The 24,913-nt window shown below is 38.2% G+C and overlaps 1 protein-coding gene across 1 annotated transcript in view; it reads right to left on the bottom strand.

Annotated features, from left to right (window-relative positions):
• The window catches only part of VAV3 (vav guanine nucleotide exchange factor 3), a 170,336-nt gene that overhangs the window by 40,952 nt on the left and 104,471 nt on the right, over positions 1 to 24,913 (bottom strand). The window contains exons 18-19 of the mRNA XM_068406000.1: positions 17,963 to 17,985; positions 14,807 to 14,852 (exon numbers count right to left, since the gene is read on the bottom strand). Coding sequence (XP_068262101.1) covers positions 14,807 to 14,852; positions 17,963 to 17,985 — 69 coding nt within the window. The remainder of the gene's footprint in view (positions 1 to 14,806; positions 14,853 to 17,962; positions 17,986 to 24,913) is intronic.

The following is a 24,913-nucleotide window of genomic DNA, read 5'->3' as shown; positions in this document are numbered from 1 at the left end:
GCATGTCTTTCTCCAAACAAGTGTTAAGGACAAGCTCTTGTGTTTTGTACTATTTTAACTCCAAATGGTTATTCAGGCAACTAGCACTTACTTGCAGTGACATAGGCAGCTATCTTTATGAGAGTAAGGAATTCTGGAATTGTCTAGATTGAGAAGAATCTCAGCACTTTGAACAAATGTTAGAAATGGCTGTGCACTAAGTGTCTTATTATGTGAAACCTATTATTAGGTTTCAAAAATACAGTTTTCACTTGTTTTGACAAAGTAATGAAAACTCATCATTTCAATGTAGTCTAGTAGGTGAATTGGGGATATATATTTTAAAAATAATGTTGCCTCAAAACTAAGAAGCTTCACTATTTTCTTTAAAATTGAGCAAACTAGAGTTTTAGCATATGACTTTAAAAGTGTGGTACACAAGGTGCTGCTTTTTATAAAAGCACAAGGTATGAAAATTAACCAGTGTTAATTATCACATCTTTTAATGTTGTGCCATAGACAGGCATGGCATTCTAAAATGTGCATTTGTTCAAACAAGTACCTGCCCTGAGGAGCTAACAACTTACACTGGGCAGATACTATAGATGAGCTATGAAGGTGTGTCCAGACAGTATATGTGCAGCAAAAGGCTCTGAAAAACAGGAACAAATCTTGGAAGATAAAAAATCGATTATTCCACAGAATTACTTTGAGCTACATTTTTAATACTACCTTCTGCCTGCCCAGGGATGTTTCTGCAGCAAGCAGTAAGAGGAAAAAGGCTTGAGAATGAGAGTCCCACTTTGGAAACTGACTAATAACTGTAAAATGTCATGAATCTTGTACAGGACCTAGGGATTTTTCTGTTGTTGAGCATCCACAGACTGAATAATTTTCAAAAGAACTTGATCAGTTAAGTATAAACAAACTTGTTCCTTTCTACAGAATAAATATACTGCAGTAAGAATATGATAGTCAAATCTCACCCGCAGTGTGCTTGAAAGCATGGCATGACAGGAGGCAGCCCTACCTTTCAACAAGTCTGTTCAGCACAAACAGAATTAGTCATCCTGCTGACTATACTGTACACTGAGATAACAATCATGGACAGCAAGATGGCAACTGTGCACAATATAACCCATGAAAACGCACACCTATGCTACCTAGAATCTTTCACAAATCTCAAAACAAAATTTAAAAAAATGCATTGATGAAAACACGCTGAGATTTTACTTATCAAGCATTGCAAAAATGAAAATTAAATTATCTTTCATCCAATTTCTTTTGTGCTCAGTATTGACTAATAGCATCTACCTCTAAGATGAAAGACCTTACTCTCCATTTCTGCTACTTACAAGAAATAAATTCTCTGGCCAGAGAGGAGTCTTAAATTATTATGTAACATGAAGGGGAAGAGGCTGATGCCTGGCAAAGCAGGCAGGTTCCAGCAAATGACAGAATAATCTTGCCTGCACGCATCCTCTTTATAAGGCTACATAATTCTTCAGCTTTTTAAGTTACACACTCTTGTGATCTTCTTCTTCAAGCAATTTTTCTTTTCTGTGGCCTCTACCCTGATTATGGCAGATATCTCTGTTGCTTCTTAAGTGACAGTTCTTAACCTACATGCAAAAAAATTTCAGGCTGATACAGACCTTCTTTGCATGGAAGCATCTGTAGATGAACGTTGCCAAAAATTACAGCATTATATTAAGCAATGAAAGGACACTGTTTCTTTAGCTGAAACCTGCTTTCAAAAAGTATGTCTACTGAGTTCTGGTTCGTATAGGTTACAGTGAACAACTTCTTTGGGAAAAGGGAACAAAACTTGCTTTCATTACAAAGTATCTGTGTTATAGAAGTACAAAAGGATGAGTACATATTTCACTGCTACTGCAATGTAGTTAAAATTGTTTATCCCTAAATAATATATACATGTGATTTTGTTTTTATGCTGCATACTTTGCACATTTGAAGCACTGGCAATCTACAAAAATAAATTCTAGGAAATCCAAAAGGCATCAGATAGCTCCAGCTTGTCAGAATCACAGAATGTTAGGGATTGGAAGGGACCTCGAAAGATCATCTAGTCCAATCCCCTGCCGGAGCAGGATTACCTAGACCATATCACACAGGAACGCGTCCAGGCGGGTTTTGAATGTCTCCAGAGAAGGAGACTCCACAACCTCTTTGGGCAGCCTGTTCCAGTGTTCAGTTACCCTCACCGTAAAGAAGTTCTTCCTCATATTTATGTGGAACCTCCTGTGTTCCAGCTTGCACCCATTGCCCCTTGTCCTGTCAAGGGATGTCACTGAGAAGAGCCCGGCTCCATCCTCATGACACTTGCCCTTTACATATTTATAAACATTAATGAGGTCACCCCTCAGTCTCCTCTTCTCTAAGCTAAAGAGACCCAGCTCCCTCAGCCTCTCCTCATAAGGGAGATGTTCCACTCCCTTAATCATCTTCGTGGCTCTGCGCTGGACTCTCTCTAGCAGTTCCCTGTCCTTCTTGAACTGAGGGGCCCAGAGCTGGACACAATATTCCAGATGCAGCCTCACCAGGGCAGAGTAGAGGGGGAGGAGAACCTCTCTTGACCTGCTAACCACACCCCTTCTAATACACCCCAGGATGCCATTGGCCTTCTTGGCCACAAGGGCACACTGCTGGCTCATGGTCATCCTGTTGTCCACTAGGACCCCCAGGTCCCTTTCCCCTACACTGGTCTCCAACAGCTCTGTCCCCAACTTGTACTGGTACATGGGGTTGTTCTTGCCCAGATGCAGGACTCTACACTTGCCCTTGTTATATTTCATTAAATTTCTCCCCGCCCAACTCTCCAGCCTGTCCAGGTCCCTCTGAATGGCTGCGCAGCCTTCCGGTGCGTCAGCCACTCCTCCCAGTTTTGTGTCATCAGCGAACTTGCTGACAGTGCACTCTATTCCCTCATCCAAGTCATTAATGAATATATTGAATAGTACTGGTCCCAGTACCGACCCTTGAGGGACTCCGCTAGACACAGACCTCCAACTGGACTCTGTCCCACTGACCAGCACTCTCTGGCTTCTTTCCTTCAGCCAGTTCACAATCCACCTCACTACCCGATCATCCAGACCACACTTCCCCAGTTTAGCTGCAAGGATGCTGTGGGAGACAGTGTCAAACGCTTTACTGAAATCGAGATAGACCACATCCACAGCTTTACCATCATCTATCCACCGGGTTATGTCCTCATAAAAGGCTATCAAGTTGGTTGAGCATGACTTCCCCTTGGTGAAGCCATGTTGAGTGCCCCTAATGATCCCCCTATCCTTGATGTGCCTAGAGACAGCACCAAGAACAAGTTGTTCCATCACCTTTCCGGGGATGGAGGTGAGGCTGACTGGTCTATAGTTACCCGGGTCCTCCTTCTTGCCCTTTTTGAAGACTGGAGTGACATTCGCTTTCCTCCAGTCCTCAGGCACCTCTCCCGTTGCCCACGACTTAGCAAAGATGATGGAGAGTGGCCTAGCAATGACTTCCGCCAGCTCCCTCAGCACCCACGGGTGCATCCCATCAGGGCCCATGGATTTATGGACGTCCAGATTGCTTAATTGGTCCCTGACCCAGCCCTCATCAACCAAGACAGATTCCTCCTCTATCCTGACTTCTTCTGGGGCCTCAGGGGTCCGGGGCTCCTCAGGACAGCCTCCAGCAGTATAGACAGAGGCAAAGAAGGCATTCAGTAACTCCGCTTTCTTTTTATCCTCTGTCTCCAGCGCCCCCACCTCATTCATCAGTGGGCCTACATTGCCTCTAGTGTTGGTTTTACCTGCAATGTATTTGAAGAAGCCCTTTCTGTTGTCCTTGACCTCTCTTGCAAGGTTTAATTCCAAGGAGGCCTTAGCTTTCCTAGTTGCCTCCCTACATCCTCTGACAACAGACTTATATTCCTCCCAAGTGGCCAGCCCCTCCTTCCATGATCTGTACACCCTCTTCTTCCACTTGAGTTTGCCCGGCAGTTCCCTGTTTAACCATGCAGGTCTCCTGGTACCCTTCCTTGACTTCCTACCTGTTGGGATGCTCTGATCTTGAGCTCGGAAGAAGCAGTCCTTGAATGCTAACCAACTATCTTGGGCCCCCTTACCTTCTAGTACCCTGTCCCATGGGATTTCCCCTAGCAATTGCTTGAAAAGGCCAAAGTTGGCCCTACTGAAGTCCAGGGTTGTAATTCTGCTAGCTATTCTGTTCCTGCCACATGTCAATGAATTTGTAGTATCCCTAGCCTCATTGACTTGACATACCTATACACAGACATTCAGACCATATTTTAAGTATCCACTGAGTATAAAAATGTATACATCTCATTATCTGGTCTCACTGTCTTCATTTAGAAGTTACCCTTTCTGTTCTAGCAGGACTAGCATATTAAAAATTATGTACTACTCTGATGCACTAAAGTTTCTGCAAACTCCCTCCCTTTCTATCAGAGAAAAATATTTTCAATTTTTAGTACAAATTTTTTAAAATTGTTTAAAAAATAAATAGCTTAATTTTCTATGTTTACACATAAATAAGTCCTTAACTTGAAGATGGATCACATCGTGAATAAATAATAAGCAGTAAAAGGGTGTTGTTTTAAAGATAAAAATGAAAACATACAATAAAATCATCCATGATCAACTTGACCTTTGTTGCAAAATCAAGAGGTTATTGGTAAATTATCATATGCAATAAAGATGGGAATCAAGTCCAGTCCCCTGTCAAGGTGTCAGTCCTGCCATAATAACCAGGCTCCATCTTAAAACCTTTTTGTTTCGCTCCCTCCCCACAACAAAACCCTCATATAATCATCTTCCCAATAGTGAAGGTTCTCCTCCTATTTTCTGTTTCCAGTCTGAATGTGGATTACATACTCCAGCAAACAATGGGTAATTTGTTATGACATAAACTAGACCTGAAAGCAATAAAGGATACGGGTTGATGTTCCATCTAACCCAGGATGAGTGCATTCTGTTGCACCCCCAGTAACTGCACAGCCTCAAGACTGAGCTGGTTCAGCAACCCAATCAGAAAGAAAATCACTTCCCCATCGCCACCATCACCTCCCATGACCAGTTTTCCACTAGCTCATTGAAGTGACTTAGCCTTGTGACCAGATGATCATTAGACTCAAAAGAAAGGGCAGTGAGGGAACACCTGGGTGGGAAAAAGCACCACACTTTGTTGCAACAGCCTGTAGTTATATCAAAGAATCACCAGAGATCAAACTGGCACCAGTAAAACACCCGGAGTTAGTTGTTTCTCCCAAAAATACTGCCCTGACAAAGAATACCCCTTACACACTTAAATCCCAGCATCAGCTCTTTGAGCTTAGCTGATCATTCCATGTCTCTCAGATGCCCAAGCCACGTGCAGAGCAATGTACAATTGCAGGATTTAAATCAATACCACCAGAAACAGACAAATAACAAAACCAGCACACAATGCATTAGAGCAGAGATTTAAGTCTCCCTTATTAAGTCTCATACTCTTTTCCTTTTGAGCCTTTCCTCTTATCATTTCTTCTCCCCACAATCAAGCAAAAAAAGGAGGAGGGGGAAAACTATAGGGCAACCTGTAGGGTCTTACAGAAGAAAAAAAAAAAAACACACACACAACACCCACATTTAAACTGTACTCAAATGATCACTGCTAGTTGCAAGACTGCTATTGCCAGGGGTGAGATGTTATTCTGGAAGGAAAGCTGTGCTCTGCACATGCAGCTTTTGTTGTTGTATCGTATTTCATGTGATTTGTTGCTGTCAAACCCAATTAAGGAAAAAAATCCAAGAACAGTAAACATCCTGCTTTATCATCTGAACTAAAAGACACAGTGTCTCATGCTTTCTCCTGTCCCCACATCTATTCCAAATGGGCCAGTTAAAGAATAACTTCTAAGGTTAGAGGAACTGAGGCATGTTTTCAAGGTATCAGATAATGAAGTTGCTATTTAATTCCCTGTCACACACTAAAGCTTAAGAAATGTTAGTTATGAAAAGTGCAAGACTAAACATGTCTTCTATAACTTTGGCTGGCGGAACCTTTGGAGGTCATTTGGTCGTAACTTCATGTAAGATGTAACTTAACAAAGTAACATACAGGTTGAATATTCATACCTGATGATAGACTCTAAAACAGCTATCATCATATAGACAACAGATCTCAGAGTAACTGCTAAGTATTCTCTAAAATAATTTCTTTAAGATCACAATCTAATTCTGCTGTGTACCAATGCTAAGAAATTTCTTGGAGCAGACCACAGAACTAGAAAGACTGACCACTCTTGCACCTACAAGTATGCAGACAAGCAAACAGCATGGTCAGACATACAGAAAAGCTTCTGTATCAGAATTGAGCAGATAATGGCTCTTCACGCTAGAAGAGAGATGACTGGAGGGAATGTGACCGAGACAACTCATGAGTGGCATAGAGACAGTGAACAAAGTATTCATTATATCTTCATTTATTATTCACTTTCTTGATTGAAAAAATAGGAGGCATCAAAGCAATAGGCAGCAGGTTTAAAACAAAAAGAAGTACTTTCACACAACTAATTATGAAAGTAACAGTTAAAGGATGATGTGAATGCCAAGATTTTAGATTGGTTCAAAAAGTGGTAATGAAAGTATGTAGAGGAAAAATTAAGAGCTAAGAAACAAAACCACAAGGTACTGGGGAAAGTACTACAACATCTTACCCCATATGCTATCCTTAAGCACCCATTTAATTGGCTACTGTCGAAGAAGGGATCCTGGACTAGCTTGGCCTGCAACCTAACTCAGCCTCATTGTTCTCTTCTCTGGGAAGCTCAAAGAGGTGAGCAGATTAAAAACTCTCCTGAAAAGCAGCATCAGTTTCTCAGGCTCTTGCCTCTGGCCCCTTCTACCAAGCTGTAAAACCTTCCTCAGACAGAAGGCAGAGGCAGTTCTGGGAGTTTCTCTTCTGTGAATTTTCAGCAGTCTTTTTTCTCCCATGGGATAGCTGCTTTCAGTTTTACAATGTTTCCCAAATTCTTTGTGTGAGAATTACTTTGAAGTAGTGATCAAATACTGATTTAGTTAAATGAGTGAACCACAAAAAAAAGAAACCATATGCTTTAGAGTACTGTTAAAATTCAGTAACTTTTTACTATTTTTAATCATTCATTGCCTTATTATCTTTGGTTTGCCTTCTGAGAACGACAGTACCCTGAAGATTAAAATCTGATATGAAAATAGATGGGTAAATGCAATACTCTTCTCGAAAATGAACAAGAGATTTGTAAGTCCCAATCGACTTTAGCAAAATACTACGCAATTCCCTTCTACTTGCCATGGTAACTAAAGGCAACTTTGCACCGTATGATTTCTGCACATGCCTTTTTCTTTTTTTTTTCCTTTTTTTAAATAGTGCCTTACTATTTTGTGTGTGTGTGTGTGTGCAAACTGCAAAACAGTATATCTTTTTTCTTATTGATCATACTTGTATGTTCATGTTGTCCACTTTTACCTTAATCTTTTCCTCTTTTTCTGCCTGCCAACTCCCTTGTAGTTATCTGTAACCAGTGACATTTTGCTTAGAACAGTCCACACTGAAAGTGTTTTTATGCAGAAAAAGAGAAAGATACCATAGGACTTTTAACCTACCTCACCTTAAAAATTATACTAATACATGCTGGGCATGTATTAAACACCATTATTTCTCTAAGAGAAAAGTAAAATATTAGTTGCTCAAGATATAGACAGTCCCAAAAATACATCCAATAAGACAAAAGAGCCTAAATTACTCAACTACAAACTAATCTTGCAATCCAACCAGACAAGGATGAAAGAGTTTGACAAAATAAATGTATTTCACCCTTTGGCATCTGGGTCTTCTGATGTTTAATTAAAAGAAAAGGCTAAAGGCTATGTTCTTCTCAATGTTAGCTCACTGCTGAGATGCCAAAGGGACAGGCACCTTTCAAAATACCTCTCCCTAACAGGAATGTAAAAATAATTTTAATTTAAAATATAACAACCCAAATAAAAATCATTAAACTGCATTTGAAATGCTTCATTGGAAGACAAAACTCTGCTTTGCCTTCCAGAAATGCATTAGTGGAAAATTTCTTGGTGCAAAACATTAGACACGTTCTTTCTTGTATCACAACAAAGATGAATTCATTATTTTGGGAAGCAACAATAGCTCAGCACACAGTATTAGTACTGTAGTAAAAAAAAAGAAAACCTGAATGTAATAAGTATTTTAATAGATATGCAAGATAAATTAATTTGGTCTCACAAATTAGGTCACACAGTTCAGTGTATCTCTGATTTCACTGTTGCTGAGGTCCACCTGGAGGACGCTGTCCCATTAACTGCTCCTAAGAATGTGGTGACCACAAAGAAATTCATTGACTCTGGTCTCAAACCCCAGCACTGTTCCAACCACATGATGTAAACCACGTCAAAACACGTCTATCAATACTAAGAGCTGGTTGGGTTACAGTTGCAATCCAAGTCCTTGAAGGACTCCAAAACATTCAGAATGATACAGCATATCAGCAAGCGGTATTGCCTCTGTCCTGCTAAGGAGTCTTCCTTCTGCGGCAAGCGTGCTCCCAGCTGCCCTGTTAAACCAGTTCTTACCTGCAATTCACCTGTTGCACACAGATTCCTACAGACATGCACTGTATACTTTATGTGCACCTTGCACAAAGTGTTTAGATGCTGTGTAGAGAAGGAAAAAGCATCTATAATGCAATAAACCCCAAAAAAGTTAAGCATACATGTTGTACAGATGTATAATCAAAGCTCATTTTCAGTTCTGTAGCTTAATACATTACTGTGTAAGTCTTTATCTACTTCACAAATCTAATGCTCCACAAACATTACAAAATTATCTCTAGGGAAAACACACAAAACTATAGGTACTTTATTACAATTGTTACTTTAATTAGACACACTTTACTTCCAAGAGAAGTAGGTGTTGGAGTTCCTTCAAGTCTCTAAAATAGTAATTTCTCTCTCTCTTTTTTTTTTTAAAGCCATATAGGCTGCATTTTTTAAGCCATGGGCTGCATTTTTATCTATAATAGGAAATGGCAAAAACTAAATCAAAAGGACATAAACGAGCCAGTCATTCTGGTTAGTCTGCATGCAGCAAGTCTCCTGGTCAGTTACAGAATGCAATGGATGTTTTACTACCATGAATCTTATTAAGTTACCCCATACCAGTAAGCAGTGGGAAAGACCTTGAACTTGTCAAATAACAAACGCTTCACTAGAGGAAGTTTTGTGAAACATTTCTCTTTCCTCCAATGTCCCCTTCCTTCAGGCTTTCCCTGATTTAATTTACAGTCAGCTGCTCCTTCATGTGCACATTCATTTTGACCAGCCATTAAAACCCATGCTTATATTCAATGTAAACAGTACCTAAAGCTGAAAAGACTATCTTATGCATACTCTAGCACTTCAGTCCATGCTGCCATATCAACTCCCCCAGAAGCTTTTCATAGATATTTAACAGAGAAAGAAATAAGCCTGTGGGACTCTGAGCAAGGACCTGAGGGAAGATGTAGAAACAAATGGCCTGTAATGGTTTGCTCTACTCAGTCTGAAAGGAAAGACAAGAACTATTAAAATGGGATTGCTATTCACTCCTATATTTTATTGGCAGGAAAAATTATTAAGTAACACCACCGAATGTCTCAGAAAGACACTTATCGGTGTATTTCTTGATTCTATACATAGAAACTCCTTTACTAAAGGAAAAAATGCTACTTTGGTCTAATCTATCTTGATGAAGATAGTCACAATAAGGAGATACTATTAGTGACATCAGTTGGCTCCTCACTTCTCATGAGAAAACTAAATACGGGGGGGGCTTGTTTAATACCAGCTTTTCATTTTTGGTAGACCTTTTTCTGTGGCTTGAAATCAAGATAAATTCTTGTTCTCGACAAGGATATTGACAGCCACTTAGTAATGGACCACCAGAGATCCAGCCAGAACGACCGGTAGCTGCCCCCATTGCTGAAATGGAGAAATAAATTCCTGAATGCCAGTTTTTCAGCACTGGGCTCCTTGTTGCAGGAGGTTATCTTTTCTTATCCAAAAAATTGGATATTCTATATACTGGGCTGAACAACAAAGACAACAGTCAATCAGGACTACCAAGAACTTACCCAGATAGTTCATAAGACAAGAAAATTAGAGACATGCTTCAAATTCTCACTTAAAGAGAGAAGTTTTATCTATAACAACTACATGGTTGGCAATGAATTATCTGCAGGTTGGGATATCCCAGCATTTGAATTTGGGCCAGATTTTGCTTTTGGCTGGGCATACAGTTGGAGTGGCACTGAAATGGAAATCAGAGTTAGACTTGCACATCACAGAGCACACTGTGTCAGAATTTGTCAAAATATCTCACAGTCTAATATACTTCATTCTTAACTGAAAAGGAAATTTAAACTGCCAATATTTCACTATCCCCTAATTTTTGCTATGAAGACGAGATGCAATCATTACCACAATACACAAACATCTGAATATTGTTTCACTGCTTAGTAATCAAACACATATAACAATGACACAACCTAGTTAAAAGATTCAGCAATCCAATTTCAAGAAAATATGAAGCACACAGTAGCTCATTTCCCACTACAGCTAATTAAATAAACATATCTCCAATGCTGTACTTTTCCCTAACACAGATTTTTTTTTTTTAACATCTATACTTCAGGCCATAAACCCAGTTATTCTCTTCAGATACTTTTACACAGATTTCTTTATAATCTGTTTAAAATTAATATTACAAGATTGCTTAATAAAGCAAGTATGGACCAGAGATCAACCAGAAATACAAATACCTCTTTTTAAAATTATTGCTTGAACTTTGAACTCCTAGGTTGAAAAATAGCTTTGCCCAAGCTATTGCATGGCATACATTACTTGTTAATATTGTGTCCCCCCCAAAAAGAAGCCCAATCAATATTTTACTTTGAAGGGAAAACACCTGTTGGTTCTGTCCCTCAGTTCAGAACTAAGGTTTTCTAAGCTTTAATCCCTGTTTATAAAGAAATCCGCTATTTCAGAAGCCTGAACATGCTCAGTGACATCCTTTCACAGATCAGATTTTGAGTTTAATCTGCAATGAATCTTGAATATAAGGCTTCTAGTGTTCTATTTTTACCAAGTTTATCCTTCTGATACAAAATCTACTTTCACACTTTTAAAGTTCCAATGTTTATATTAGCAGAAGTGTTTAGGGTAAAACTAGTTTTAAAAACACCAAGCTGTGAATCTATCACATTTAGACTACACCATTAAAAAAAATGAAAAGATAGCAAACATACAGTGTATTATTCCAATAGCTGAGAAAGAAAATTTTTTTACTCTTATTAAAATACATACAAAATTATTTCTATTAAAAACATTGGTCAGATTGCATCGTCCTTCACAAGAAAACACACAAAGCTTTAATTTATGCTTACGAATATACACATGAATGGTCCATTTGTCATTTAAGTCAGTAGTGCAAATCACATACTTAAAATTAAACACTGTTTTCATGAAGTGTTACATAATTATCACTTCTAGGCAAAAACCGACACCAATCTAATCACTTCTTACATACATTTAAGCAGAATCACGTTGTTCTAGAGTAAAATGCAAACTCTAGACCAATTTTTTCCTGGCTTTATAGGTGCAGATACATTTACAGGTTATTTTCTCAATGGCTTTTATTATCTGCTGATTAATCCAAAGAAAGGTTATGTAAAACCTGTCGCCCCTAAAACCTAGTAGATGGACCAATTCAGGCAGCTATCTGCAACCAGACTGCAGGCTGAAGTCAGGGCACAGCATAAAGAAAAGACAAAGTCATATTTTCTTTTGCTTTCCAGTTTGTTCTTCACTTGTACAGTTTCTACACACATTCCTTTTCTCATGACTGTTTCATTTCCCAGGAATTTCTCTGCCTCATCATCCATTAATCACTTTTCCTTCTACCCTTCCTTCTTATTCAGCACAAAGCAAATCTTGAGGAGGAAACTGCCACTATCAAAACTTTTAACCAAATTTCTAAGAAAAGCAAATGAAAGAGCAATGAACAACTTATTGCTTTTAGGGTACTTCAGATAGATAGGTTCCTCCATCAGTGAGCTTTACCAGCAGAAGACAAAAGAGATATGTTAATCCAGTATCCTCACATTGTTTTGTTTAGACCATCCTTCTACTCGCAATACTTCTCATCAAACTTAAATGGTTTTTCATTCAGGGCTAAGCTGCATCAGTAAAAGTTGAATTTGTCTCTAACAAGCATAAAAAGAGAAGCACAACGCATCAACTTGACTATGCTATGCCTTCCGCATTCATTATTCTTTACTAAAATAGCCAAAGAGACAACAGAAAGAGACAAGACAGAACACGATGTTGAAAAGTTTGTGCTAAAATACTTGCACAGCCCAAAATAATTGTATTTACTGCTGATATCAAACTCCATCAATACTTAAACACTGCAGGTGCCTGTTACTGATTCACAGCAAATGCCTGCTTTCCTAAACTAGTACCCATGCTTCAGCACCATAACATGCAACACAGGTAGTTGCAGCATATTAAACCTCCTAAAGACAAACTAGTTTAGGCAGCAAACTTTTTTTTTTTTTAAAAAAAAAGACAGTACATTAAGATTTAAATGCTATCTCTGACTTTAACTACCTCTCAGAACAAAGAGCACCATGGTGCTAGGATTTCCAGAGATTTATGTGCCAGTGTTCTTGGAAGGCTCTTTGGATCAGTGCAGTAATGTATGCCTAAAATAGCTGATCCCTTACAAGTGCTGCTCTCTGGACAGCATCTTCTGTCTCTCAAGGCAGCGGGCAATCTGATGAGTAATATCACTTAGAATATGCAAAAGAGTTGCCAAGAGTTTACCAAAGACATTCATGTTTTTAAAAGTTATCTCCACTAAGTTACAGCAGGACTCAGAATGCATATGCTGACAAAATGCAAATAAAAAAGCTCACTTCATCTGAAAACTGACCAAGCATACGCATGGAGCACGTTAGTATATCTTTTTTTATTACCATTTATTTAAAAAAAAATTATGTCAGAAGCAATTCTGTAAGACAGTCTTCTGCAGCAATATCTCTGATAAAGGGACCTAAACATAATGCAGGTGTTCTGCATTTCTACTGGCTTTCAAAAACATAATGAGGACCAAAAACTTTACTCAATAAGACTACCCCAACAACTCAAAGAACTGTTCTGTATAGGTAAATGGAGGGGAGGGGGCAGGCAGAACCATATTTTAGGCATTGGTTTCATACAGCTTTTAAACATCTATTTAATTCAATTACTCTGGTGATTTGAACGGTACTTAGTCTTCAATAAAACCTAATTCTAAAGTATCCTTGTACATAAAGATCATGTAAATACTTCTATCAGACTTCAACAGCAAGTAAAACCACCAGTATACTCAAAAGGTTCTCAAAGCTAAATTACTTAACCTTTTAGGAGTCCACATGAGACAACTATGTTTAAAGATATGAACCTATAAGGACTATTCTTGCAAGCACACATTACGCATCACTGCAACATATACCACTGAATGCCAAGATCTCAAACAGTCTCACTTGGAAGAAGTATTCTCATCCTCTTCTGCATTATTTATTTGATATTCTTGAGGTTTCTCCCTCTGACTGTATTAATTTCCAGAGTTACAGGGTGCTCATTTTTTTCTTTTTTCTTTAATTACTTTAGTCAACAATACACAGAACAATTTAGGAGTATCATGAAGTAATATTTTTTTGCTAGAGGGAACAAAGTGACAATACGTGTTCCAAAACATGTCAAAGGTACCTAAGAAAGGTGTGGTCTGCTTCAGCTAGTTACAACATTTCGACTTTCAGAGCCAAGGCAGCTGCAATGCTAGTAGCACAACCAGCATTCCTACTTTTTGAAAAGTGCTTAGCTCTGCCAGGCTGTAATGTGGTGTACAGAGTTGCCATCCTGTTTAATGTTTGACTCCAAGTATTCTCAGGTGTCCACATCTAGAAATATTTAATAATTCATGGCTTATTTTATTCCAAATAATATCTGCATAACAAATCTCTAGTAATTAAACTATACAAGAAACCTAAAGGACAGAAATGTAATTACTGTAAAAAAATGACACTAAAAATATCACACAGTTACACTGAAAACCATTGAGTATTTTATACAGACACATAATGGGTCTCCAGAGAAAATGTTCACCCACTTGAGTACATAGTCTGTAAGCAAGCATTTGATTTTCTTAAGGGCTGCCGCTGCCATGGTTCCACAAAAGTATCTATTACAAACTAACAGGAAGAATAAAATCACTTTGAAATTCTACATAAAACTGCAATTGGTTTATGACTTTCAGAAAAGCAACTCATGTTCAATACAGCTAAGCACTGAGCACCACTACAGTTAAGAGAGTTGAGAATACCCACAACTTTTCAGATCAGAACCCAAGCTTTATAAGCAACTGTCTGCTTTTCATCACTAAGTTATTTCTTTTAAACTGCAGAGTACAGTAGGGTGGGTCATGTTAACTGAAAGCCCAGAGGCATTTTGTTGCTAAGGTAGAACTGAAGCCCTGCTTAAAAAAAACACAAAGAAAAAAAAGTTCAGTCAGCTGACCTTATCTTTGAAATCACAAACAGAGCAATCGCTTTAGACCTTCGTGACTTTAGCAATCAAGTTCTCAACATTGCATGCATTACAATAGTATTCATAATGCAACTTGATAAAGTGAGTTATAGCTTTCTCATTCTTTTTATTTAATGTTTAACTATTAAAAAGTCATGACAAACCTGGGTCCACGTGTCTAGAGTTTCTTCTAATTCCATTCGTTCGTTTCTGCACAGCAAAAATACAAATAAAGGATATGAATAAACATGTTTTCATGTAGGCACATTGCACTCCTTTCATTCCCACAATTTACTAAGCAAAGCTGGTTTTCTCATTTCCCCCAGCCACCACCATAATTAAATTTATCTTATAGAAAGATCACACTCTGAAAAATATTCTTAGTAATGAGATAGTTTTTTCATATATCCCATTTTTTCTACACTATGCTCAAAAGATTCTTAGCCCATAGAAGGTTTATACATACATCAACATTTTTTGACACCAAGAACAAATTTATTTTTTAATCATTTATGAATAGGATAGTGGAAAAATATGCAGTTTGGCATTTTCTGTCCCAGATAATGTCCACAAACACAAAAGTATCAAAGCTGCTTGCATTGCATTAATAAGGCAAAAACTTTCACTATTCCTACTTTGTACTTAAGGTAGCTAGAATTTCCTATGCAATTTGTAATTTCTTTATTTTCTGGGCAAGTACTTAAATATATTTAGTAACGCACCTCCCTCTTTCTTTTAAATTTGGATGAATCAGAGCTGTGTGAAATCAGAAATTCTCTGACAATACTGAGACTTTTTTTTTTTAATGTATATTATAGTCCCAAGACACTTAATATAGATCCCTGAAAATTTCAACGTGAAATAACGCATATCTGAACTACTGTGATCTGCTTTTGCAAACTTGTTTTAGCTGGTAGCTTGCATGAAGGCTCATGCATGTATTTATTTTTTAATCAAACCAAGCAGAGAAAAGCATGTTGCATAACAAAGGGAACAATTAGGTTGCTCCTTTACTTGCAGTTCATATAAACTGATGCAGGACACACACCGAGGCAATCCAGAAAGCAGTACCCTGAGGCACAACCAAGTTACTAAGCCCTCTAGCAAGGGGGCAAAATTAAAAGCTTGGTTTAAGAACAGCTTTCAAACTCTTTGAGTCTTTGGACATACTCTCTCTGTACCCCACAATTCTAATTAAAGAAAGGATGCAAGTTTTTTTTCATCTGCAGTGGAAATAAGAAAAATTTAAAACTGCTGCCACAATGAAGGTAATATTACTGAGTAAGGACAAAAGGCTTAATTATATCCTAGGTTGTTTTTTATTTTTTTTTTAATGGAGGCTGTATTGCTGATAAGGATTGATGCAGAGTGGTGAGTAACCGCAGATTTGCACAAAAGAGGGAAAGGGACAGGAGTGGCAAAAGCAAGCATGAAGGAAGATACAGAAAAGTTTAACTGAAATGAAAAAAAAATACAATAATTCTGTGACAACATAAGTCATATACACCAAAGGATTAGATGGAAAACAATTTTAAGGAAATAATTCTTGAGCTGTATGAAAGCATGTTCAATATTCTTAAATATATTGCAGTACCAGTAGATTTTATTACACTACTGGTATGAAATCTAAATCCATGTTTTCCAAAGTGACAGATCCCCACCTATGCTCAAGTTTCCTTCTGCACAGAGAAAAATAAAGCAGGCACTTAAACAAGAGCCTTAGTAAAAATGAAAGCAATCCTGACCTTTTGGATCAGCTCAATAGTCAATAACAAATCAATAGCTCTGGAAAGGAAGCCATTTTTTCCTCACAAAAAAAAAAAGATGTACAAATCAAGCAAGAGGGTGAGAAGCTGAGGAGCAGGAGGGCTCCTTAGATACACCCAGTACACACACTTTCTTCATCCAGCCACAGTATGTTCAGCACAATTAGCTTTACTGAGTCTGGCAACCTTGTCGGCAAGGCCCAGTAAGCGATCTGTTTATGGCTCCCCAGCACTGCCTGTCAGCTCCAGTACTGGGACAGCGTTAGGCAAACGGACCACACTGTGGTTTCCATATTTAAGAGTGTCCTTACTTAGCGGGTATTTCTAGGCAGAGACATGAAAAGCCGGGCAGCACACGGCAAGAGGCAGGGCCAAGGGAGCAGTGAGGAGCCTCTCAGGCACAGGCATGGCCTGTGGCAGCACAGCCCCCTCCTCACCCGGAGCTCCTCGGGCCACCTTGCCCTCCCCCTGCAGGCCCGGGGGAGCCGGTGCCCGCCCGGGGCCCACAGCCATGGAGCTGGCCAGAGGGTGCCGCGGCTGGGATCACAGGGACACCAGAACAGCTCAAACATCAGGAAGCACAGACGTGCTCAGCCCCGTGCGCGACCCCCCCTGCAGCAGTCCTGTCAGCAGTAAACGTCCTCCTGACTCCATCACCCATGTTAGTGACAGCGTCAAACACATACATCTTATGGAGAGAAGTACACGATCGTACGTAGTTCATAACCAGCATGTCATTTAAGCAGTTAAATTACCATAAACTTCTGATCTAAAATAGATGCTAGAAACTATTATATTCTACGTTTAAAGTGCTGCCTCTCTTTTGTTAAAACTGGCAGACAAAACCCATCTGCCATGCCCTGCTGTACTGCAGCGGAAAGGCACCAGGAGCTGGCGAGAAGATAACCTAGGGCAGCTTGCAGCCTTCTTGGGCTGACAGCAAGGTACACTGCGTGCACCATGGTAGCTCATCTGTACAGGGCCCATTTTACCATTCTTTCCAGATTATATGAACTCCATAACTATTGGATAGCTCTGCAACTGAAGTGTTTTTACATGAAGACACAAACACTGCCCTGCCGATCCTGTGTCCCCTAGCAGTCTGGCATGGCAGAGATTGGTACGCTAGTATGTTATTCCATCAGGACTCACTAGCATTTTTGAAAAAAAAAAAAAAAAAGAAAAAAAAGAAAAAAAAGATTATTTTTAACTTTACTGCCAGATTTGGTCTAGGAACAGATCTAGACATCAGTTGTGAAGCAATGTATGTTTTTTACCTGTAACTTAAAAAACACATCTCCACCCCTTCCAGTGCTCTCTGCATTAAGCCATATCAACTGAAAATTGACTCATACTTTGAACAGAATGCATTTATATTTAATTATTAATACCTTGTTTCTCAGACAACTTCTGTTCTCCACCACTGTAAAGAAATCTGTTGTTAAATGCAGAATAAAAACATACCTGCTCTAACAGCATGCGCACAAAGTAAACAAGGAGCTCTTATGTCACTGACAAAACAAACATCACACACAAAGGAAGACAAATCCTTACCTCATGTTTCACATTCCCGTGTTCTGAAACATAAGTAAAAATTGGCATTATTGGCGATTGTAAATTGTACACTCTTTATACAGCAATCTCAGTCTGTGCTGTGTTGCATTACAGAAAACCCTGCTGCCTTCTTTTGCTACCTGATACCTGCAGCCGCCCCGGCAGCCTGGGGCTGTGCCAGGTCCTGTTGTGCAAACTCTGCTGCACTCCCCGCCCCGCTCATTGGTGCTGCGGGCTGTGCTGGGAAAGGCTCCTGGCCACGACTTACATCCCACTTCCCAGCAGGGACATGGCAATCGGGGCCGCTAAACTTTATAAGCTTTTACAACACTTCAAAAATACTTTATAAATATCGACTTGTTGGGAATTCAAAAGCTACGGTTCTTCATTGCAAGTCGAGTTTACACCTTTTCTTGTCTCTCTCTTTCCATAGCATGCCAACATATATCAAGATGTACACCTTTAGCGTCAAAATTTTCTGTATTTCATGTCTTTAAGTTCAATTCAGCATTGCATCAGTATACCACAGACTGAAGCCGTTCATGTTTTATTTGTCTCTTTTGCTATGAATTTTCTTGCACTATTTAAAAATGAGAAATAAAAAAAAAAAAGTCCTGTAGGAGATTAGAAGAACTTCATCAAGACAGTAACATTTTTGCACGCACACACGACCACACATCACAAAGACACAAAAAGGGGTACTTTTTACTTTTTTTCTTTGAATGTCTAATCTGACAACAGGTATTTGGGTGTACTCTAGATTTTGATTTGGTGCCTTATCGAAGCACACACAGCTGTATTTACCTGCATGCGCTCTCTAGGATGGTACATGCTGTTGAGGCAAAGCACAAACTGCACATGCCCCAACTGTACTTCATCGCTTTTGAAAACTTTTACTGTAATATCTTGTACACAGTAAGCCATGTTCACAGTAAATCAACTAAAAAAAACTTTAACTGCAAGTAGATTTTGTTCTGTTAAAAAAAAAAAAATTACATTAAAGAGTAAAGTGTGGGAAAAAAAAAATCTTTGGCTTTCTAGCATTTTATGCAAAGATAATAAGGCATGCCGAGACCAAGCACGCCATCTGAGGCTGCTGGGCCAGGCTGGGGAGGCACAGCCCATTTACCACTGGCACAACTCTCTTCTCACATACGCTTTCAGTCACCGTTTCCTCTCTCATACAGCGCGCCAAAGACGCATCATCTTGTCATCCACAAAAAACTTATATGATTGTAACCTTTCTGAAAGTATTAATTTGCATTTGTATAGTGAGCAAAGAGAAGAAACGTAAGCCCGCCCCAAGGGAGGAGATACAGGTAGACTATTGAGGTTTTCTAAGGAGCCTGAGGGGATTAGTTGCCTAAGTGCTGCTGAAATTCAATATAATTTTGGTATTTAGTTTTGCAATTTGATAAACCTTTCAGAATTTTTGCCAAAATCTGAATAAAACCACCAGTTTTGAATATTTCATCTCAGCATTATAAATGACTTCAAATGACTTCACTTGCAGGGGTTGGGGGGGAGGAGGGGCAAAACTTCAAATCCAGACTTAGGGGGTTTTTTTTGGTGGTGTTTTTGTTGTGTTTTTTTTTTTTTTTAATGGCCTGTATTTAATTCTGCAGATCTCTTATCAAAAAAATGAAATGGAAATGTCATTCTATCCTCCAATGCGAATGAATTAATCTGATTTTTGATGGTTGCTGTTGAATATTATTTTTCCCTCTAGGAAATATCCTAAACCCAACTAGATGAAGGAGCTCCATTTGGTCATTGCAGCATCCCAACACTTTTCACAATAGATAAGAAAATCATTGATTAACTTTCAATAACTGGATTCAAAAAATCACTACACAGGAAGGTAATAAATACCTCTGATAATTCGCATAAAATAAATTTCATTAAAAGGGAGGTAGGGGGGATTGGATTAAAAAGAAAGCCCAAAACTTTGCCAACACTAATCAACTGAAGGGCTATTTGTGACTTCACTATTGACCCTTCAGGAACAGAAAAGTATACAGTATGTGTATTTCCACACAAGAGCCTATTCAAAAAATAAGACTTATGCTTGACTTATTTCATTACAGTTTAAATATTCCTGTATTTCAGCATATTCTGTATTGAATTATGTTAATTGCCTCCTCATGAGATCTTTTTTCCAAATGTTCCACAAGTACAAAAACAAAAAAAAACCCACCACTCATTTCTACTTATTTCTATTTTTAGAAAAAAAAATAATGTCTGAGGATATCCACCAGCAGATATTTTACACATGACAATTTTAATTCAAGTTCCTGTTCACCACCAATGTGCCAATGAAATTATCAAGTGAGTTCTCAGTTCTGACAGCAAACTACTTTTACTGCCACAGTTCAGCACAATTTTTAGCTTTTTTTGTTTATTCACTGAGGTCATGATACCATTGGGTCACATTTTGATGATTATATTTTACTACAAAAGCAACAGGAGCAGCAGCTGGCCTCGATACATGAGTGAGTACAGATCAGAAAATGGGAATAAGCTGATCCACAGGGATGCAACAAAGCAGCTGGATTTACATGCTAACTAAATAGAGAGTAAATAAAAAGGATATGTAGTAAACTGCTCACCTTCCTATTTTAAAAGAAAATTAAAAATATTTAAAATGCAGGAACTATAAAGCAAGTCTCTTTGAAGGAGCTGTGGGACTACCTGCTCCTTTCCGGTCATTTAGCCAGTCATTGCATAAGCAGAAGAAAAGCAAATCATGACCTAGAAGTACCACAGTGTAGGACTCTGCATGAAATATCAAGGTCCCTAAATGACTTTTGTTCAGGTTGAGCAAGGATGGTTAGTTAAACAATATGGCTCAACCTTTGTTGCAGTTAAATAAAAAGTGGCATAACTGCAATGAACATGCTGGGATTTGAGCACTTGTCACTTCTGTTGACATGGTAGGTTTGGAGGACAGCCAGCAATTTTGCAACTATTGATCAAGCCAGCAGAAAAGATAAACAGTGAAAGCTGCTGGTTTCTTTTTAGATGTCAAAAACACACACTTTTTATGAATAATCTCTAACGTGCTGTAGCAAGCAATTATCACATAAACAGCATGGACTATATTATTGGGCATACATATTACCATATGAAAGCAACTCTAAACTTCACTCATTCATATGGTAACATTTTCGAAATTTCAAGTTTATCACACAGTTGAAGAAACTTCTTTTCCACCTAACTAAATGTAGTACTTTTTCAAATGGAATTATCTGAAAGAGAAAGGAATCATGCAGAAGTTAACTAAAAATTACTATTAAAATGCCCAGTTAGTGTTTTTCTAATCCATTTATGCCCCGATGAGAGATGCTTCTAACATTCCCTGGAAACAGCGATATAAAGAAGAAAATTTTGTGGGTTTGGCACCATATTTAAAATACTCAAAACATTTTCAGATTCTAGAACTGTTATTGGAGGTTCACCTAATTAAAATATTCAATAGTCTGTGAACCAGCAACCATTTGCCTGGGAATACTTAATTCAATATAATTAAATTCCAGTCTGGCAGTAGAAATGGTTTAATTCTGCTGGTTTAGACTAGGAAACAGACTGGAGTTCTGCAGTACGTTCTGGGCAGAGTGATACTGTTTTATCAGTCCTGAGGACCTCTGCAGTGTGCAATGTAAGCGGGAATAATGAGGGAGACAGCTTCTCCTTTTGTCTACTAAAGATGTGTCTTACACATGCTCACTTACCAAAGGTCCCACTTTTAACCATTCCCAAATATAAAACCTTCCAACTAGTGGGAGAGCATCACCAGATAAGTAAAACTGTCCTCTGCCTTGAAATAATGCATAGGAGTGCATTTGAGAAGGCAGAAGACGGAGAAAGGGAAGAGGAGACCTCCACATCAGCCACTGAAGAACAACACATATGTCGTTATAAATGGCCCTGTCAGAGAAATACGTGCATCCATTTTGTAATCCTTGTGTTTAAGGATTTCATGAGGCCTTGTGTTACGACTGCACAATCAGACTTGAAGGAATTCATCAGAACATTAGCAGAACAGAAAAAAGAGGAGGCAGGGAGGATTTCAAGTCCACAAAAATTAAGTGATAGGCCATAAAAGTAAAATATATGAAAATGCAGAGGACTACTTGAGCATGTACAGGGCAGCATTTCAGAGGAAAAAAAGTTAAACCAATAATGACAGAAATGAGCACAGAAGACTTCAACCAGCTCTGCCGATTTACGGCAACAAGGGCAGGAACGATGACAAAAAAAAACAAAGGCTAAATAAAGACATTTTGTTCTATTTATTAATTCAACTGATTAACTCTGCATCTTTTATCACTGCAAATTCTACAGTCTGTTGAACTGGCCTTCTTTGAAGTAAAACATCTGAAGAGCTGGCATATGTTTGTGTATAAGGCATAGCATGACAACACAGCAATTTATCTTCAGATTTTGTCTATGTGTCTCTCATAAGTGTATCATCTAAATCTGACACATTAAATTTGTCATTCTAAAGGTTTCATCTGTCTTTGGATGTCTGTCTTCTTTTCACAAACTATGACTTGGAATGAAATACAAAAAGATTTAATCCACCCAGGAAGGTTCTAAGCATTGTTTCAGAAAGGCTAGCAAAAACATCTGCTCAGTGGTCTAAAAAGAACGCAAAATCTTAAACTGTACAAAACCAGAAAATGTTGAGGAAAATGTAAATGCCTTTAAGAAATATGATGGGATATTCTCATTGCTGTGTTTTGAATTCTGATCACCTCTTTTCAAACAGACCTCTAGAAACAGAAGAGGTCTACAGAATGGGAATGAAAATTATTTGCAGTATAGAAAAAGTTCTAGTTATGAAGAGATAATAAAAAAAATAAGACTATTCAGTTCAGAGTATACTAATGAGGTCATGAGGATTTATATAAAATAATTGATCATACAGAAGCACTCAGTTAAAACTTCCACTGACTCTTCTCACAAAAACCCACAAAGTCACATGTTAAATTAAAAAGGTAAAAAGGTCAAACATAACCGGAATAAGATACGCAACCTACAAAAAACCCCAACAAAAACCAAAAGCCAAACAAAAACTTTACAGAACTCACTGTTCCAAAACTTCTGAAACATGGTTAGATATTTCTATCAACAAAAATAGGGAAGCTGTACAAAAGCATTAACAAGATGTAAAAAAATCTTAGAGCACCAAAAAGTTAAAAAGAAAATTTAACAGGATTAAGAAAGTAGCATCGTTCCTGAGCATTGTCTACCACATATGCACTTTCCTGTGAAGCATCTGGAATCAACCATTGGCAGAATGACAGAACACCAGATTAAACAGACCACACATATATCATGGGAGATATATATATATATTTTCCATGTTTGTGGCCATAACTAATACCACATGACTGGGGAATAATAATGCCCAGTTTCCTAAAAGGATGATTGTGTTTCACATCCATTACACCCTGTGAAAAAGGCTGTAATAGTCCCCTAGAAACAAAAGAAATACATAGCAATATAATTAATGTTCCAGGCATTTTGCTACTATTGAAGCATTCTGGCTACGCTCCACAATTTCTTTTCTAATAGCACTCTCAGGCCACCTTTGCTAATTTCCCCACAGGAACAGCAAATGACATGATTAGAAAAATTAAATTTATCATAAATTAATTTTTCTAAAGATTTCAAGAGGAAAAGCTTTAAAATTAAAACTCTCTTAGAATTTTGTGCATGTAGAGCATACTTTTTTACATAAAATGCAGTGAAAATATTTAATTTTATATGATATCTTTGTGTCTGCATTCTTTAATAACATTTCATAACTTGGCAGGCATGGCAGATAACTTTTGGGAGCCCTCATTTCTCAGCATAACTCTGGAAAAGTGAAAACGTAGCTCCAGAAAATCATTCATACTCAAGTTGTACAAACCAGTATTGACAAGAGTCTGAATTGTCCCTTCCCCTTCTGGATGATACAGGGAAGTTGGAACTGGTAAAGCTCCTCCTTAAACCTTTCCTTACTCTGTGCGTATTATGAATGGGCAGCACTGCTCAATCAACACTTGTTTCTTTAAAAAGGCAAATAAAGAGTAAAAATGGAAAACAGTAGAGAAAAATCTCAATATTTCCCTTCGTACTCATTGGCCAAAGTCCCTCATTAGCTGAAGAGGACACATTTTCAGCAAAGTCGGCAAAACCATTTGTCCTTTCCATACTCATCCATCCATAAAGCAAGGGGGACCATGGCAAGAACTGTTATTTAGAGTTTGTTTTTGCAGCTATGATGTATTCTCAGAGCAGGCTGTAATGAAGCCACAGCCTAGCACCTCCTGTCATTCTGCCTCATGAGCAGGTGGAAGATACACAATTCTTCTAGCTTGCACTAGAGCTACAGAAATCGGGAGCCTTTGCATAGAAGAAAAATAGACTCAAAAGAGAAAGAGAAGTTTGGAAAGAGGACACAGAGAAGAACACCTGGATGCAAGCTAAACACATAACACAAATCAGTATCATAACAATCCAATTGTTTCCCACTTCTCTAAAAAAAGACTAAAGGAAGTAGAGTAAAAAAGTACAGAAGCATTAAAGTACAGTACCATTTTACAAAAATCAGGGCAATGATTTACAGTAAAATCCAAAATAACATTCTGCTTCTTTTAAGTTGTAAAATTATAATTTATTCCACTTACAAAGAAGTAGAAATGTGATGTTTTTTCTTTGTTTTGTTCCCTCTAGCAAGTGCACAGCATTACTTAACGATATATGCAGGAAAACTGCAAGAAATCAGACCTTGTGTTATCTAGGCATTTATGGTCATTCTTACTGATACACATTGCACCATATGTGTCCACAGATCTTTACAGCGGAATAGAAGGACAAGCTCCTGCCTCCTGGGATGCCAGCTATCCAATTAAAATGAAAACTATAAAAGCAACTAAAACAGAAGGTGCAAAAGAAAGA

This window comes from Nyctibius grandis, chromosome 8 (assembly GCF_013368605.1).
Source record: "Nyctibius grandis isolate bNycGra1 chromosome 8, bNycGra1.pri, whole genome shotgun sequence".
In the NCBI taxonomy this organism is placed as follows: domain Eukaryota; kingdom Metazoa; phylum Chordata; class Aves; order Nyctibiiformes; family Nyctibiidae; genus Nyctibius; species Nyctibius grandis.
Note: the sequence above shows the minus strand (reverse complement) of the source record. Positions and strands in the feature narration are given on the sequence as shown.